Source organism: Nerophis ophidion, linkage group LG07 (assembly GCF_033978795.1).
Source record: "Nerophis ophidion isolate RoL-2023_Sa linkage group LG07, RoL_Noph_v1.0, whole genome shotgun sequence".
In the NCBI taxonomy this organism is placed as follows: domain Eukaryota; kingdom Metazoa; phylum Chordata; class Actinopteri; order Syngnathiformes; family Syngnathidae; genus Nerophis; species Nerophis ophidion.
In genome coordinates, this window is record NC_084617.1 from 54427080 (window position 1) to 54446760 (window position 19681).

Consider the following 19681-nt stretch of genomic DNA (forward strand, 5'->3'; position numbering starts at 1 on the left):
AAAAGCGGCAAATGAGTGAAAGCGACAGAGACGTTGCCATGGAGACGAGGGTTTTCTTACGTGCCTGGCTGCACTCGCACCGTGACACCTGTCCGTCAGTAATAACAGTTCCCGATAACCTGGACCAATTCAAACCGTTATTTGTTTTTTATTGTTTAATTTGCATTGCCTGACATGATGAACACTATATATCAGGGGTCTCAAACCCGCGGCCCGCGGGCCGTTATTTAGTGGCCCCCACCATCATATGAAAGTTTAATGTTAGTGCGGCCCGCAAGTTTTATATGAATGGCGCTTGACAGCGTTGTTATTTGGGTCCAAAATGGCTCTTTCAACGATCTGGGTTGCCTACCCCTGCATTAGTGGAAAAGCAGAAAATGAGTCAAAGCGACAGAGACGCTGCCATGGAGACAAAGGTTTTCTTACGTGCCTGGCATCAGTCAAACCGCGACACCTGTTCGTCAGTAATAACAGTCTGGACCAATTCAAATCGTTATTTGTTTTTTTAATTGTTTAATTTGTATTGCCTCACACGATGAACACTACATATATTTCTATATGACGCCGGATAACACTCCGGGAGCCGTAACTTTTTTGCGCTCCCTATTCCAGTACTTTCCCAGCTATTATCCACCGACCGCCGTGTTGCTGCAGGGAAGAAAAGTGGACCGACACATATTGCGGAAATAACATTATTCTCTGTGCGTCGGCTAAATACAAATATATTCCACAACCCCAAACATGTTTTTTTTCAAAGCCTGCAGTGAAGAGAAAGGTTCCTGATGAGCAAAGACAATTCCAGGAAATGTGGGAGATGCGATATTTCTTTTTTGAGCACAGGGGCACCCCGACGTCTCTTATTTGCACAGAGAAAAAAATAATTAAGAAATCTTTTCTTGCGGCCCAGCCTCACCCAGACTCTGCATCCAGTGGCCCACATGTAAATTGAGTTTGATACCCCTGATCTAAAACAATTATTTGGGAATGTCCGGCGGGCCAGATTAAAAAGTTTAACGGGCCGCATGTGGCCCCCGGGCCTTAATTTACCCAGGTCTGCTCTAAATGTAGGCACTTATCCTGAGGAAGTGAACCTCAATTAGCTACCGGATGCAAGCGTTGACCTCAAAATAAAGCTGTTTATCGTACTCAACTGTACTTTTTTTCTCTCTCTCTCTCCAGGTTGGCCGCAGAACTCCCCCGGCTGTCGTACCGTGCCCACCTCGCCATGCTGGCCTGTCTGCAGAGGAGGCAGAACCCTCCACCCCAGCACCCGGTGTGTGTCAGCAAGAGCCTGGAGCCACCGCAATCCCTCGGACGCAAATGTGAGTGAACAAAGAGCGTCGGCGGTCTGGAATGAAGCACGCCAAAATCAAAAGGATTGAGAGGAATGCATTCATCATGTCCACATAATCCTCGGTTAATCAGTCAGGGCGGACGATGGAAACAAACCGCTAACCCCGACTATAAATAAGTCACAATAAAACAGACTTTCCGGTTTCTGCTGTTAGTGTCACTGAGATCCCTCGCTCCTCGGAGGAATTCCAAACAGTTGGACGGGTTGTGCGCTTTAGAGGCCAGATTGTCGCGTTGTTAGGCCGCTCGTTGTGAGCGGGGACTGTTTAGCCGTGCTGATGGTGCAGTCGTGGCAACGGGGCTGAACAGACAGTGTTTTAACGGCCGCGCGTGACCCCGAGGGGGTCTGTAAACATTTACAGTGTCTGGTCAGGGCCGCCTGTAACGCATGACAGCTGCTGTGTTTGCTCTCTCAGCACCACCCTCCGTCCACGCGCAAAATGCTGCAAAGGGACAAAGATGAGTTGTTGCCGAGAAGGCAAACTAGTTCAAACCAGTTTGCGGTGAGGGAGCCGCGGCAGTCAGACGTCTGGAGGATTGATCATAATTTGAGTGGAAGCGTTTGACACCTGTTTTAACAAGGGCTTTCAGGTGACATGAATAAGCTTTTGCCTCCACAATGAAAGCTTAAAAGTGCATATTTTACACAGCCGTTAAAAACAGGAGAGCAAGTGAATAGGAACTTTTTAAATGGGAAGGCTAAAACCGTATCTCTTGAGTATCATTACACTATTACACTGAATAACTTCACAATTTAAATACATTGTTAAGTTAAAGGCCTACTGAAATGAGATTTTCTTATTCAAACGGGGATAGCAGGTCCATTCTATGTGTCATACTTGATCATTTCGCGATATTGCCATATTTTTGCTGAAAGGATTTAGTAGAGAACATCGACGATAAAGTTCGCAACTTTTGGTGCTGATAAAAAAGCCTCGCCTTTACCGGAAGTCGCAGACGATGACGTCACAAGGGTGATGGCTCCTCACGTCCTCACATTGTTTAAAATGGGAGCCTCCAGCAGCAAGAGCTATTCGGACCGAGAACATGACCATTTCCCCATTAATTTGAGCGAGGATGAAAGATTTGTGGATGATATTAATAGCGAAGGACTAGGAAAAAATATATATATAAAATAAAAGCGACTGCTACGGGCGGCGGCAGTGTGAGCGTTTCACATGTAACTAGACACATTTACTAGGATAATTCTGGAAGATCCCTTATCTGCTTATTGTTTTAATAGTGTTTTAGTGAGATTGTAAAGACATACCTTGAGGTCGGATGGCTGCGGTGAACATGCAGTGTCTCAGAGAGAAGCCGAGGAGCCGGCCAAGCTCACAGCTGCCTTTTAAACAGCTACTGCAGGAGGACGAATAATCCAATGATATCTCCGGTAAGATATATATCACAATTTTCCCATCCGAAAACATGCTGGTTGAGGAGCAAGCCAAGCTCACAGCTGCCTTTTAAACAGCTACTGCAGGAGGACGAATAATCCAATGATATCTCCGGTAAGATATATATCACAATTTTCCCATCCGAAAACATGCTGGTTGACATAGAGAAACATGTTCGCTTGACCGCTCTGTGTTAAAAGCAAAGAAACACCGGCTGTGTCTCGGTGCCATAGACAGCTGCAATACACCGCTTTCCACCAACAGCATTGTTCTTTATAGTCTCCATTATTAATTGAACACATTGCAAAAGATTTAGCAACACAGATGTCCAAATTACTGTGTAATTATGTGATGAAAAGAGACGACTTTTAGCCGTAACTGGCGCCGAGCTAATATTTCCTATCATTCCGCGACGTTTTCAACAAGAAACTCTGCGGGAAATTTAAAATTGCAATTTAGTAAACTAAAAAGGCCATATTGGCATGTGTTGCAGTGTTAATATTTCATCATTGATATATAAACTATCAGACTGCGTGGTGGGTAGTTGTGGGTTTCAGTAGGCCTTTAAAGTTAAAGTACCAAAGATTGTCACACACACACCAGGTGTGGTGAGATTATCCTCTGCGTTTGACCCATCCCTTTGTTCCACCCCTGGGAGATGAGGGGAGCAGTGAGCAGCAGCGGTGGCCGCGCTCGTGAATCATTTTTGGTGTTTAAACCTTTAATTCCAACCCTTGATGCTGAGTGCCAAGCAGGGAGGTAATGGGTCCCATTTTTATAGTCTGTGGTATGACCCGGTCGGGGTTTGAACTCACGACCTTTCGATCTCAGGGCGGACACTGGGCTGGATTGCTGGAACTCGGACTTAATGGAAAACTGAACTAGTCATACTTTGTTTGTAATGTGTAATCCCTTTACTATGAGCCGTTTACATATTCCCCACAAGCGATAGAAAATGGACAGTGCCAAGCAGGGAGGTAATGAGTCCCATTTTCATAGTCTTTGGTATGACTCGGCCAGTGTTTGAACTCATGACCTACCGATCGCAGGGCGAACTCTCTAACAATAAGGCCACTGAGCATGTAGGGATGTCATGATAAACGGTATCAATGATAACCACTGTAAAACTCACAATGGAGGAGTTTGGGTGTTGGTGGAGGGAACAGTGATAAAGTCATCTAAAATAATTTGTGTTAAAAAAGGAGGCAGATAAATATGAGAATATTATTCTTCCATCTGCTCCTTTCAGATCATGGAAATGTATAAGAAACAAAAAAACAATAAAAGTGTGAACTGTACATAGCACCGTAAATGGTTAATGGGTTATACTTGTATGGCACTTTTCTACCTTCAAGGTACTCAAAGCGCTTTGACTCTATTTCCACATTCACCCATTCACACACACATTCACACACTGATGGCGGGAGTTGCCATGCAAGGCGCTAACCAGGGCCCATCAGGAGCAAGGGTGAAGTGTCTTGCTCAAGGACACAACGGACGTGACTAGGATGGTAGAAGCTGGGGATTGGACCAGGAACTCTCAGGTTGCTGGCACAGCCACGCTACGAACCTCGCCACGCCGGCCCCCATATATGCATTTTAATGAAAGGAATAAAAAGAAATGACGAATGATGAGTACAATTTTAAGTGAAAAAAAAAGATCAGAAAAAGGATAATTTTTAAATGAATGATTGCCACACTTTGCTAAACTCACGGGCAGACTGACGCTAGCGCACTTGCTTGAATGCTAACATGAATACAAGCGACCTTAACATCAATAACCAGCTTGTCTTACCTATTGTTACCTGTTTTTGTGTATTTGGGCTTAATCAAACAATGGAGTCAGAGGCGGGGATATTTAAAAACACATCTTGCCTTCCTTCACACTTCCTCCAAACGAGCCGTTTGGAATTTGTTCGATTTGTGACTTTTTTCCCCAATCCCGACTTTTTCACAGAAAAAAATACACATTTTTTGACACTTGCAAAAAATCCTGACTTTTTAGCGGTTAAAAAAAATACAGACTTTTTGACACTCGCAAAAAATCCCGCCTTTTTGATAGAAAAAAATCTAAATTTTTTGACACTTGGAAAAAATCCCAACTTTTTGACAGAACAATTCACAACTTTGTGATACTTAAAAAAAATCCCCAAAATTTTAAATTTAGAAAAAATACAGACTTTTTGACACTTAGAAAAAATCCAGACTTTTTGACGATTAAAAAGAATACAGACTTTTTGACACTTACAAAAATCCTGACTTTTTGACACTTAAAAAGAATACAGACTTTTTGACAAGTACAAAAATCCTGACTTTTTGACACTTAAAAAGAATACAGACTTTTTGACACTTACAAAAATCCTGACTTTTTGACACTTAAAAAAAATCCCGACTTTTTGACAGAAAAAATTAAAATTTTTTGACACTTAGAAAAAATCCCATCTTTTTGACAGAACAATTCACAACTTTTTGACACTTGAAGGTTCCAGGTTCGATCCCTGCTTCTGCTAACCTAGTCACTGCCGTTTTGTCCTTGGGCAAGACACTTTACCCACCTGCTCCCAGTACCACCCACACTGGTTTAAAAACGTAACGTAGATATTGGGTGTCACAATGTAAAGCGCTTTGAGTCACTAGAGAAAAGCGCTATATAAATATAATTGTCACTCTAATATATATGGAGCAAAAAAAAAATCACAATATATCCTTCACCCCACTCTTTTGAGTTGATGTGGTAAAGAAGTAATTTTGGCAAGTATACATTAGGATAAATAGCATACATACAATCTAGATGTTACAAGGAGCTACTTTGACTTTGCAAACCTTGTGAGCGAAAGATGGCCAAATATGTTCAAATTAAATTGTAATTCCAAGAAGATGATGGAAAGGAAATGAGAAGGACTGAAGGAGGCCCTCAAAACTCACTTCATCGATTCCTTCCCAATTTTCCAGGATTAGCCGACTTCCTCTCTGAGTCTCGTATTGTAAGGTGCAGCCTTTGGGAGCCGGGACTCAAATCAATAGAGAAAAAGAAAAGTCTATAGTTTCCCCTTCCTAACCACCCTCTCAGTCTGGCTCTGTGCACCTGGTTAAAGCTGTTGATTCAAAGACTACCTCTGTGACTGACTGGAGGTTCATTAGGAGGATGTTGGAACATAATAGCCTTCATTCTGTGCTGGGAATGAGGAGACTGGGCCAAGTGTGGCGGCATACTGAAAAGGGGGGATTTTCAAAGTGGAAGGCAATAGAACATATAGAAATAAAGATATTTTTTTTCAACCTGTTAAGCTAACATTTGTCCAGAGCTTAGCAAAATGTTATTTGGAGCTATGTCCTTTCAAAATGTTTTCACATTTAAATTATTTGAAACTTTTTTTATTATTTTTTAACCCTGCTGGGACATTTGATTTTAATTGTTTTCAAGCCAAACATGCAGTATGGGCATACTTTTTCTAAATGTTTTTTGTGTGTGTCTTTTGAAAGCATTTTGATCAGATCATGTCAAAGGTTTCAATCAGTTAAAAAACTGCAAATATATATTAATTGGCAACAGTAACATAATTTGATCAAAAGGCCTTCAAAGGGTTAAAATAAAAAATAAAAAATACATTAAATGTTTAGTGTTTTTGTGTAGGGCTGAAGTTGATTGATAGATTTTAGCATAAAAAAATGTATAAAAAAAAAAAATCCCAAATGTGTTTTGCCCTTTGAAAAGGGCTTATATGTCTTGTTTGACTTTGGGGCGTGATCAAAAAACTACCAGTGTATCGTGCACCTATGAAAGAATTGGACATAAAGTTTTAAAAATATTTTACTTGAAAAAAAACCTCTTGGGGGTAAAAAATGGGAGAATATCATGGCTAAAATTACAGCAAACAATTATTGACAGGACACAAAAGGCCATTGTCTTCTAGGGCTTACTCAGACTTAATTCGATGCATGTTTTGTACCGAACAAAGTTTTAACATCATTAAAACATCCATTTAGCAACCTTCCTGACAGACTTCCACATAGGATTCGAACCCAGTACTGCCTTACAAGACGATGACTAATGCTGTGCGTCATGCTGTGGAAATATGCAATGAGACTGATCTTTTTAGTGACGGAGCAGGAAGGTGCTTGAAATGTGTTTGTCGTTCGCTGGCCCTGGCATTCATTAATTGACATTTTCTATGCTTTCTTCATGCAACACGGCAAAATGTATATTTACTTCCTACATTAAAAGGCTAAACGGAGAGAAAACCCCAGGAAAAATATTTTTTCACTTTTCTTTTTCTTTTTTCTTTATTGAGACAAATATTATGTATTATTTATTTGTTCACTGTTTTGTTACAGAGAACAAGGAAATTAGATAAAATTGCTATGATATGAAAAGGGGTAGGATTAAATGAGCTCTGCTTCTTCCTACTCCTTTTCGGACATGCTGTAATGAAACAACTGGAATTGTGTGATGCATTACATCAGGGGTCTCAGACATGCGGCCCGTGGGCCAATTGCGGCCCGCGAGACGTTATTTTGCGGCCCCCACCTTAATATGAAAGTTTAACGACAGTGCGGCCTGCAAGTTTTTATATGAATGGCGCTTGACAGCGTTGTGTTATTTGGGTCCAAAATGGCTCTTTCAACGTTCTGGGTTGCCTACCCCTGCGTTAGTGGAAAAGCGGCAAATGAGTGAAAGCGACGGATACGTTGCCATGGAGACGAGTGTTTTCTTACGTGCCCGGCTGCAGTCACACTGCAACACCTGTCCGTCAGTAATAACAGTCCCCGATAACCTAGACCAATTCAGATCGTTTTTTTTTTTTTATTGTTTAATTTGCATTGCCTCACCCGATGAACACTACATAGATTTCTATATGACGCCGGATAATACTCCGGGAGCCGTCACTTTTTTATGCTCGCTATCCCGGTACTTTCCCGGCTATTATCCGCCGACCCCCGTCTTGCTGTAAGGAGGGAAAACGGAACGACACACATTGCGGAAACAACATTATTCTTCGTGCGTGGGCTAAATACAAATATATTCAACGCTGAGGAGTATGCGAAAAAAAATTTCGGAAATCTTTTCTTGTGGCCTAACCTCACCTAGTACAGTGGCCCCCAGGTAAAGTGAGTTTGAGACCCCTGCATTACATTGTAGCGTATGTATGTTCCAAATAAACCGAAACTGAACTTAACTGAACTGTAGTAAGGGGAGACCCTATACCTGTACTATAGTCTCATAGTCAGGGGAGACCTTATACCTGTACTATATTCCTACTGTGCCATACAAAGAAAGGTGTACAGATGATCAGACTGAGCAAGTTGGTTGTTTGTGAGCCGGTTAGTGCCAACGTAGAAGTGGAGGGTGTGGGTAAGGTGACCCAGCCTCTGAATAGGTGGCCCCATAAGAGAGTCCACTTATCAAAGAGACACAGTAACTGGAGGTCGATGACCTGGAAATGTGTCATTTGCATCTGCTGTCCTTTAAACAAAATGAGTGTGTGTGTGATAGAGAGAGGTCTTGGATGGTGAAGAGGCTTTTACAAAAGCCCCCACATGCAGATGCCGAGTGACTGCACAGTTCATTGATGCGACTCCCATTAAAAATCCCTCATACCCTCAATAAAAAAGGACTTAACTGGCTCTGCCATCAGCTGGAAGCGTTCAGATCGGCTCGCCAGACAATCAATTTCCCCCAAGCGCGCGGAGCTTAGCGGGAGAAACGGGAGGCGGGGAGTAGGATGTTTCCATTATCACAGCCTGGGCTTGAGGGGGGGTGAGGCGCGGTAGAGCGGCGTGTAGAGAGGGTAGAAGGAGAGCTGCAAAGAAACTGGCTTTTCAGAAAGCCATTGACCGCCTGCCCTTAAAAATATCATATTGGATTAGCTTCATAGGGGCGGCCTTTTGATATTTTTCCTTCCTTTGGCCATAGAATTAAAAGGAAGCGCCGTGCATTACTTGAATTATAAATCATAGACACTTGCTTTCCACTGCGCCCAAATTCCACACATATGTGGCTGCACTTCTCCTGCGCCAGCCCCCTGTCATTTTTAATTAAATCCTCCTTACGGGTGACATTTGGAGCCCTCATCCTCGCCTCCTCCGCCTCTCCACCGCTGGCCTAGATGGAGACATGAAAGGCAGAGACGGCCGTGGAGCCAGTGCCTCTCATCATGTCGTGCCCCAGAGGGAGGGCGCCCAGACACATGAGAGAGAAAGAGAGCGAGAGAGGCCAGTCAGGGGGAGTGGGGGCGAGTAGATGCAACTGACCCCGGACACCCTCCGCCAGGGGCTACCCTCCCCGCCGTTACTGTTCCTTCATCACTGGGAAGGTCCTAATGGGAGAGTCGGCCAACTAAGAGAAGAGGGAAGAGAAGATCGCCAGTCCAGTGATGAGTAACGCTGACAGGGTTGCCCCCGCCTCCACACCCCCACCACAACCACCAGCTGCCCCCTCACAGGACCAGACAGCAATTACTCTGCCACATGTCTGCTCAGGAAGAACTTTTGAATCCTGCATCTGACAGGTGGCGATTTTCCAAAATATCATCTTATCAGGTTTATCTTATTTAATTGTAAGCCACACCCACTCAATTTTAAAGAAAAAAAATATTCAACATACAGTGCAGGCCAAAAGTTTGGACACACCTTCTCATTTGATGCGTTTTCTTTATTTTCATGACTATTTATATTGTAGATTGTCACTGAAGGCATCAAAACTATGACACCTGTGAAGTGAAAACCATTTCAGGTGATTACATCTTAAAGGGGAACATTATCACAATTTCAGAAGGGTTAAAACCAATAAAAATCTGTTCCCAGTGGCTTATTTTATTTTTCAAAGTTTTTTTCAAAATTTTACCCGTCCCGGAATATAACGAAAAAAGGCTTTAAAGTGCCTGATTTTCGCTATCTGCGAAGCCACTGTCCATTTTCCTGTGACGTCATCCAGTGATTCCAATTCAAACAACATGGCGGATAGCACAGCAAGATATAGCGACATTAGCTCGAATTCAGACTCGGATTTCAGCGGCTTAAGCGATTCAACAGATTTCGCATGTATTGAAACGGATGGTTGGAGTATGGAGGCGGATAGCGAAAATGAAATTGAAGAAGAAACTGAAGCTATTGAGCGAATTGCTATTGATGCTATTCGGCCATGTCTGCCTTAGCATCGCCGGTAAAATGTTCAGACCAAACGATCGGGACTTTCGCATTGACACTGGAGCAACTTAAATCCGTTGATTGGTAAGTGTTTGTTTGGCACTAAATGTGGGTGGAAGAAAACGCTGAATGCAAATATATCTACAAATGTACATACAGCTAGCCTAAATAGCATGTTAGTATCGATTTGCTGGCAGTCATGCCGCGACCAAATATGTCTGATTAGCACATAAGTCAATAACATCAACAACACTCACCTTTGTGATTTCTTTGACTTTATCGTTGGAATTGCATCTGCAGGTTATCCATACATCTCCGTGCCATGTCTGCCTAAGCATCGCCGGTAAATAGCATGTTAGCATCGATTAGCATGCCGTGCTAATCAATGCACATTCTACGTAAATCAACTTGAATCCTTCCCTGATCGTGTTGTTACACCCTCCGACAACACACCGACGAGGCATGATGTCTCCAAGGTACGGAAAACAGTCGAAAAAATGGAAAGTAACAGAGCTGATTTGACTCCATGTGTATAATGTGTTCGACAAAATGGCCGATTGACTACCTAGGTGACGTCACATTCTGACGTCATCGCTCCGAGAGCAAATAATAGAAAGGCGTTTAATTCGCCAAAATTCACCCACTTAGAGTTCGGAAATCGGTTTAAAAAATATAAGGTCTTTTTTCTGCAACATCAAGGTATATATTGACGCTTACATATGTCTGGTGATAATGTTCCCCTTTAAAGCTCACCGAGAAAATGCCAAGAGTGTGCAAAACAGTAATCAGAGCAATGGGTGGCTGTTTTGAAGAAACTAGAATATAAAACATGTTTTCAGTTATTTCACCTTTTTTTGTTAAGACATGTGTTCATTCAAAGTTTTGATCCCTTCAGTGACAATCTACAATGTAAATAGTCTTGAAAATAAAGAAAACCCACTGAATGAGAAGGTGTGTCCAAACTTTTGGCCTGTACTCTATATTAGCCGTAAAAATATATGTTGCGAAATTACTTGTTCACACAGAAAGATTTTGGAAATATTTATTTACATATCTTAGTTGTTTTCAAATTGTGCCACACAGCAGTAAAATGGCTGATCAAACAAAACAGAAGTCATCGTCATGGACCCACTAGCTGTGGAAGCTAGCTCTCCAATCGTCTTATTCAGTGGTTCTCAAATGGGGGTACGCGTACCCCTGGGTGTACTTGAAGGTAAGCCAAGGGGTACGTGAGATTTTTTTTAAATATTCTAAAAATAGCAACAATTCAAAAATCCTTTATAAATATATTTATTGAAAAATACTTCAACAAAATATGAGTGTACGTTCATAAACTGTGAAAAGAAATGCAACATGCCATATTCAGTGTTGACAACTAGATTTTTTGTGGAGATGTTCCATAAATATTGATGTTAAAGATTTTTTTGTGAAGAAATGTTTAGAATTAAGTTCATGAATCCAGATGGATCTCTATTACAATCCCCAAAGAGGACACTTTAAGTTGATGATTACTTCTATGTCTAGAAATCTGTATTTACAATTGAATCACTTGTTTATTTTTCAACAAGTTTTTAGTTATTTTTATATCATTTTTTCCAAATAGTTCAAGAAAGACCACTACAAAGGAGCAATGTTTCGCACTGTTACACAATTTAATAAATCAGAAACTGCTGACATAGTGCTGTATTTTACTTCTTTATCTCTTTTTTTCAACCAAAAATGCTTTGCTCTGATTAGGGGGTACTTGAATCCAAAAAATGTTGAGAACCACTGGTCTAAACAGACTCAATAACTCCAGGCTGACGTCTTGGTGAATTTACTGAGAAATTCGTAAAACTGAAACAATACAAAAAGAATGCCGCTTTAAGTTAGTAATACAAACACAGACACATGTAAACGTGTTAGCATATTAGCTAACACTATCGATGCCAGCTTCATTATATTACGATAGCACATACAAATATGCATCAAAACACTCCTACAGACATCACACATGAGACAGTTCAGTAAGTAAGAATAGTTTGAATTATATGGTAAAACTTACAAGCGTTGCTCGGAGTGAGGAATGAAGAATCTATTACAGTAGAAACGCTATGGACAACTAGAAGGCGGAACAGCACTTGTGCTTCCGGTTGAAAGCTGTAAACAGAAGGGCATTGCGGTCAGCAAACTCGTCCAAAAGATGGCTCCTTAGCACAAAGGCGATGGAAACACTTTTATAAGTGGGTTTGTCTGTTTTGTTTTTAAACTATTTGTGTTATGGCCCTCAGCAAAGAACAATCTCTAAATTAGCCGCACCGTTTTATAAGTCGCAGGGTTCGAAGCATTGGAAAAAAGCAGCTGCTCATAGTCCGAAATGTTTTGTATGTGTGGTGATTTGGGGTGAACTCTTGGTGCCCCCCCTCCAGGTTTTTAATTCGAATATCTTTAATTAGTGCTGCAGCCAGTTATATAACCTTCATTTGGATAATAGCTATTTCAGGTGTGTGTGTGCGTGTAGTGAAATCAGAATTGGAAAGAACAGCTTAATCCAAGTTAAATCCATTTAATCAACTGCTCTAAAAGTCCGGATTTGTATTTCCGAATGTGTCCTTATTTTACACACACGCACACACACACACATGAAAACACTAACACACACACTCATGGAGGGAAGGGAGATGGAGCACACATGCAGCAGTAACCTCCTGTGACACCAGCCGGGAGGCCTGGCGTGCCAATCAGCCAGGTGTAGATGAGAGACGTTCCCAGAAGGCCTGATATCCGCGGTTCATGCCATGTCAGGCCAGGTTCAAACCTCCTCCAGATTGATGGACAGAGACAATCTCACGGCCTTGGGACATAGCATGGGGGTTCACCTGGGGATTCTCGTAATAGCCCTGTTCCTCTGCAGACAGTATAGACGGGTGTTTGCTTTGAACTGAGGGAGGGGATTTAAAGCTCATGATGGCTCCTAGTGGTTTGTGTTTTGGCGACATCTTCATCACGATTCATGTTATTCTCGCATAGAATTCAAAGGAATAATCCTAAATATGTCTGTCCGATGCATTGTTGCGGGTTGTAGTAATACAACTAGAGTAGGGGTCAGGCTGGATACAGCAAAATTAATCAGTATTGGTATCGGCCAATCTGAAGCCTGGTGTATACTCACGTCTCACGTATATTGCGTAGGCAGTGACGCAGGACACAAAGCTGTGATTGGTCAGTTTTTGCCATGAAGGTTCCAACACTTTGGGTTGGAAATACACACATTGTTGCATGACAAAAAACAACATTGATTTAACATTTGCATGAAAATGGGTGATGTGTACTTAATATCTCGGTGTAGGCCTTTTTTTAATATCTCGATATTTTTAGGCCATATCACGATACACGATATATATCTCGATATTTTGCCTTAACCTTGAATGAACACTTGATGTATATAATCACAGCAGTATGATGATTCTATGTGTCTACATTAAAACATTCTTGTTCATACTGCATTAATATATGCTTATTTTAAACTTTCATGCAGAGAGGGAAATCACAACTAAGTCAATTGACCAAAACTGTATTTATTAAACAGTTATTAAGCAGGGGCACAAACATTCTTTTCAGAAAGTGCAAGATTGTCAGAAACATTTTAAAACAAGCTATGAGTGCACTTTTGTGCATGATGTCACTAAGGTGACATATTAAAACAACACTAAATTGAAATGCGCTTGTACAGAACGCCACTACAATAGTTTAAAACAAATAAAGTGCACTTTTGTGCACAATGTCACACAAGATATTTCAATAACAGTCAATTAAAAATTATCTGCATAATAGGAAATCAAATAGTGTATGTCTTTCGTTATGTGGTAGGTTCCTGCGGATGTTATCTCCTTCTGTTTTTCATACGGTGTTGATATGGAAATGGTTGCCTCGGCATTTTGTTGGCGTGGAACCGAACGGAGATGTTGACATGCGAAGTTTCAAGCACTCCTCATTCTCTAGCAGGTGACTTTTCAAATGGTGCCACACATTAGCAAGAATGCTACTTATTGTAGCAACGCTTTTGCCCCACACTTGACAAATTACGGTCGTCTGTTCGACATGTTCCGCTTGAAGCCGAACCACCGCCAGACGATGGACCCCGTGCTGTTTTTCTTGGGAACTAATTCTTCCTTCATTTGTTACCAGACCCACATCTTCTTTCTCTTGTATTACCACTCGCACCACAACTAACATTACCCATCCCGCTACCTCTCTGCTCCGCGAGGGCGTATACGTATGTGACGTATGTAAGAAGGTGCGCTCGTTTAAGTCTCTGTGAGAAGGAGAGACAACAAAGAGTGAGAAGAACCTGTAGTGTAATGCCCGCAGCTAAAAGCAACTGCGTGAGAACGTATACTCGAATATCACGATATAGTCATGTTCTATATCACACAGAGACAAACCCACGATATATCGCCCAGCCCTATCTCGGTGCATCAACTAATATGCTAGGGTGGTGCATATGCCCATTGTCCAGGGTGTAGTGTTGGGCCAAGAGCCGCTCTGCAGGCAGTGCAAGCAAAGTTCAACTCCCAGGTGTCATTGTTTTCTTGAACCAAAATTTAGTCTGCAACCGGACATGACGTCACATGCAAGAAAAAAGGTATCGAAATACGGCACCGTTTGATTTTAAGTGAATACCCGGTTTTACTGACGAAATTCAGTTGGCGTCTATAAAAACACAGAATTAGGTACCCAACCATACTCATGGATGATCTGTATCGAAATCGGCAGCATAAAACCCTTATAGGAACATCCTGACAGGCCCGAAGGGTGTGTACCTGGCTTGCCTCGGGTTTCGCTATTTTCCTTTGGCAAAAGCAGGTAGTAACTAATGACTGCATTGAAACCATGCTGATTTTGGAGCTTAAAGGGGAACATTATCACAATTTCAGAAGGGTTAAAACCAATAAAAATCAGTTCCCAGTGGCTTATTTTATTTTTCGAAGTTTTTTTCAAAATTTTACACATCACGCAATATCGCAAAAAACGTCTTCAAAGTGCCTGATTTTCACCATCGCTATGTCCATTTTCCTGTGACGTTACTGCGTGATGCCAATACAAACAAACATGGCGGATGGAACAGAAAGATATAGCGACTTTAGCTCGGATTTCAGCGGCTTAAGCGATTCAATAGATTACCCATGTATTGAAACGAATGGTTGGAGTGTGGAGGCAGATAGCGAAAACGAAATTGAAGAAGAAACTGAAGCTATTGAGCCATATCACGACAGACAACGGCAACGAGGACGAATTCGGCGATCGCCTTCTCACCAACGACTGAATCAGTCGATTGGTATGTGTTTGTTTGGCATTAAATGTGGGTGGAGGGAAAGGCTGGATGCAAATATAGCTACGAATGAGGCATAATGATGCAATATGTACATACAGCTAGCCTAAATAGCATGTTAGCATCGGTTAGCATGCCGTGACCATTGATATATCTGATTAGCACACTCCACGTAAGTCATCTCGAATCCGTCTCTGTTCGTGTTGTTACACCCTCCGACAACACACCGACGAGTCATGATGTCTCCAAGGTACGGAAAACAGTCAAAAAACTGAAAATAACAGAGCTGATTTGACTTGGTGTGTGTAATGTGTTTGAGAAAACGGCGGATTGCTTTCTGCTGTGACGTCACGGGTGAAAGGTCCTTGCTCCGACAGCGAACAATTGAAAGGCGTTTCAATCGCCAAATTCACCCTTTTAGAGTTCGGAAATCGGTTAAAAAAACATATGGTCTTTTTCCTGCAACATCAAGGTATATATTGACGCTTACATAAGTCTGGTGATAATGTTCCCCTTGAAAACCAACAGCCCCAAGCTGTTGATAATATGCCGGGGGGGAAGGCAAGAGCAGAAGCCTGGAGGTGAGAGGCGGTGAAGGGTTTAAGCAGAATTGGGGGGGAAAGGAACAAGTCTGCAGGTTGATTGGCAACACTAAATTGGCCCTAGTGTGTGAATGTGAGTGTGAATGTTGTCTGTCTATCTGTGTTGGCCCTGCGATGAGGTGGCGACTTGTCCAGGGTGTACCCTGCCTTCCGCCCGATTGTAGCTGAGATAGGCGCCAGCGCCCCCCGCGACCCCGAAAGGGAATAAGCGGTAGAAAATGGATGGATGGATGGAGGAACAAGTCTGCATGTACTTGACATTTTAGCACTGAGTGAACTACACTAGCCCATTGTCATTATTCCAGCAGGGAAGTAGAGGGCATGATGTATTGTTCATCGTAAAAAAAAAAAAAAAGTGATTGACAGCTATCCATGGCCGTACTCTTTCTGGATGCCTGCTTATGCGATCTCATTGTGGGGATTTTCTCCACATAAGCATTTGATACGTTCGTCACTCTTTTCTCACATCGCACAATTGTGAGCATCAAGAGGCGGGGCGGCCATGTGCAGCCCGACCTAGTGCACGGTCCAGCCTCTCGTGTCATCTTGACGTCTCAGCGCTGGCACACGGAGGATCATTTCCGGCTGCTGGCGACCCACCGAGCTTTGCCTTCGCTCTGCCCTCTTGCCTTCTGCTGCGAGCGCAGGGGGGCGAGGCAATCTCCCCGCTACGGGAGGTGAACTGAAGGAATAGGGGAGCTGCTGTAGTTGCGCTCACAGCGGGAATTGAATTGGAAAAAAAGCGCTTCCTGGTTCCAAAGCGAGCTGGCATTTGGGCGTCCCTGCAGGTGCAAGGCATCAACACCCTCTGTCTTTGCCTGCCAGGGAGTGGGGGGTTGAGGGTACAGAGTGTCCCCAGTCCTTTGGCCTCCAACAGGAAGCGATGTTGATCCCACAGACTCACAGAAAGCGGCATTCAAGATGTGCCACAGAGTAAAACACTGGTTTAAAGGCCTACTGAAACCCACTACTACCCACCACGCAGTCTGATAGTTTATATATCAATGATGAAATATTAACATTGCAACACATGACAAAACGGCCTTTTTAGTTTACTAAATTACAATTTTAAATTTCCCGGGAATTTCGTCTTGAAAACGTCGTGTAATGATGACGTGTACGCAAGACGCCACAGGTTTTAAGGAAATATGAGCGCTGCACACACACACAGCTAAAAGTCGTCTGCTTTAACGGCATAATTACACAGTATTTTGGAGATCTGTGTTGCTGAATCTTTTGCAATTTGTTCAATTAATATTGTAGAAGTCACAGTAGAAAGATGGAGTTGGGAAGCTTTAGCCTTTAGCCACACAAACACACGGTGATTCCTTGTTTAAAATTCACGGAGGTGAAACTTTACTATGGATCAGAGCGCGGTCAAGCCAACATGGATCCCTACCAAATGTCAACCAGCAGGTTTCGGTGAGAAATTTGTGGTTAAAAAGTCAGTTCTTACCGGAGAAAAGCTGAGCTTGTGCCGTCCATAGCTGCCGTCGACTCCCCTGAGACACTCCGCGTCAAGACACCCGTGGAGAAAGCCTTCCGACTATCAGGTACTATTTAACTCACTAAAACACTAGCAACACACTAGAAAGATCAGGGATTTCCCAGAATTATCCTAGTAAATGTCTCTAAAAACATCGGAATCCATCCCAATGCAATCGCGTTTTTTTTTTTTTTTTCTAGTCCGTCGCTATCAATATCCTCAAACACGAATCTTTCATCCTCGCTCAAATTAATGGGGAAATTGTCGTTTTCGCGGTCCGAATAGCTCTTTTTGTCGGAGGCTCCCATTAAAAATAATGTGAATATGTGAGGAGCTCCCACACGTGTGACGTCATCGTCTGCGACTTCCGGTAGAGGCAGGGCTTTTCTCTTAACACCGAAAGTTGAGAACTTTATCGTGGATGTTCTCTACTAAATCCTTTCAGCCAAAATATGGCAATATCGCGAAATGATCAAGTATGACACATTGAATGGACCTGCTATCCCCGTTTAAATAAGAAAATCTCATTTCAGTAGGCCTTTAAATCAGCTTGAGACTGTGCTGTGCTGTCCACTACATATTTATTCATCAAACTTCAAATATAAGGCATGATCGACTTCTCCCCTGCAGGTCTTTTTAATTAAAAGCACCAAGCAGCATGTTTGTTTTGTTGTTCAGGCCGCACGTCTTTATTTCCACTTCAGTAAATGGCTCCATGCATTTAACCTCCCAGCCTTGATTGAAACGCACAGATGGTAAATATCGATCGATATGTTGTTGCAGGAGGTCTGCCTGTAAAGAAGGCCATTGTGTGGGGAGAGCGGATGAGACGTGGCTGTATACTGTAGGTCACTGGTGTCAAACTCAAGGTCCAGGGGCCAGATCTGGCCCACGACATCATTTTATCTGGCCCGCAAACACCTGGAAAGGATGTGTATCAATAAAGTACTTCATATATTCTCACTTAAATGTAATTGATTTTTTTTTAATTTTGACAGACAATATATATATATACTATAGATTTCCGATAATATCGGACTGCCAATATTATCGGCCAACAAATACTTTAAAATATAATACTGGGAATTATCGGTTTCGGTTTCAAAAAGTAAAATTTATGACTTTTTAAAACGCCGCTGTACGGAGTGGTACACGGACATAGGGAGAAGTTCAGAGCATGCCGGCCCAATCACATAAAATCTACAGATTTTCACACACACAAGGCATACTTGGTCAACAGCCATACAGGTCACACTGAGGGTGGCCGTATAAACAACTTTAACACTGTTACAAATATGCGGCACACTGTGAACCCACATAAAACAAGAATCACAAACACATTTCGGGAGAACATCTGCATCGTAACACAACAAAAACACAACAGATCAAATACCCAGAATCCCTTGTAGCACTAACTCTTCCAGGACGCTACAATATACACCCCCCTCCACCTCAACATCCCCCTCCCCCAACCCCGCCCACCTCAACCTCCTCATCCTCTCTCAGGGAGAGCATGTCCCAAATTCCAAACTGCTGTTTTGAGGCATGTTTAAAAAAAATAATGCACTTTGTGACTTCAATAATAAAAATGGAGGTGCCATGTTGGCATTTTTTTCCATAATTGAGTTGATTTATTTTGGTAAACCCTGTTACATTGTTTAATGCATCCAGCGGGGCATCACAACAAAATTAGGCATAACAATGTGTTGGTTCCACGACTGTATGTATGTATCGGTATCGATTGATATCAGAATCGGTAATTAAGAATTGGACAATATCGGAATATCGGATATCGGCAAAAAAGCCATTATCGGATATTTCTCATTTTTATTTAAAAAATTCCACTACAGAAAATGTTAACAAATGACATTCAGTAGCGTATATTGACCAAATATGACAAAATATGACACAATTGCACCACTAATTCTCAAAGTAAGCCTACACAGCAATTAGTTACCTGCTGCAACCTACTGATATGGAGGGGTATTACATGGTCACTCTGCCGATTGCGAGACAGCACAGACATTCAACAACGGCACATTTCTTGCGGATTCAAATTATTGGTTTGCAAAAAAAATACTTTTTAGGCCAATTAGGTGAAATATCATATTTTCCTACGGCAACTTGACAATATCTCATGGCAAACTGGTTGAAACACACTGGCCTAATGCTTCATGTCTTCCTTTGAGCGATATTTCCCGCATCTACTTTGTTTTAGCAATCAAGAATATTTCAGTTGTTTTTATCCGTCTTTGTGGGGACATTGTCGATTGTCATGTCATGTTCGGATTTACATTGTGGACGCCGTCTTTGCTCCACAGTAAGTTTTTGCTGTCGTCCAGCATTCTGTTTTTGTTTACTTTGCTTCCTGTTCAGTTTGAGTTTC

At 42.2% G+C, this 19681-nt stretch overlaps 1 protein-coding gene across 1 annotated transcript in view; it reads left to right on the forward strand.

Annotated features, from left to right (window-relative positions):
• Window positions 1-19681, forward strand: part of fam222aa (family with sequence similarity 222 member Aa) — a 154362-nt gene that overhangs the window by 92912 nt on the left and 41769 nt on the right. Inside the window, exon 2 of the mRNA XM_061906515.1 lies at window positions 1180-1322. Within this exon, the coding sequence (XP_061762499.1) occupies window positions 1226-1322 (97 nt within the window). The 5' untranslated portion in view covers window positions 1180-1225. The remainder of the gene's footprint in view (window positions 1-1179; window positions 1323-19681) is intronic.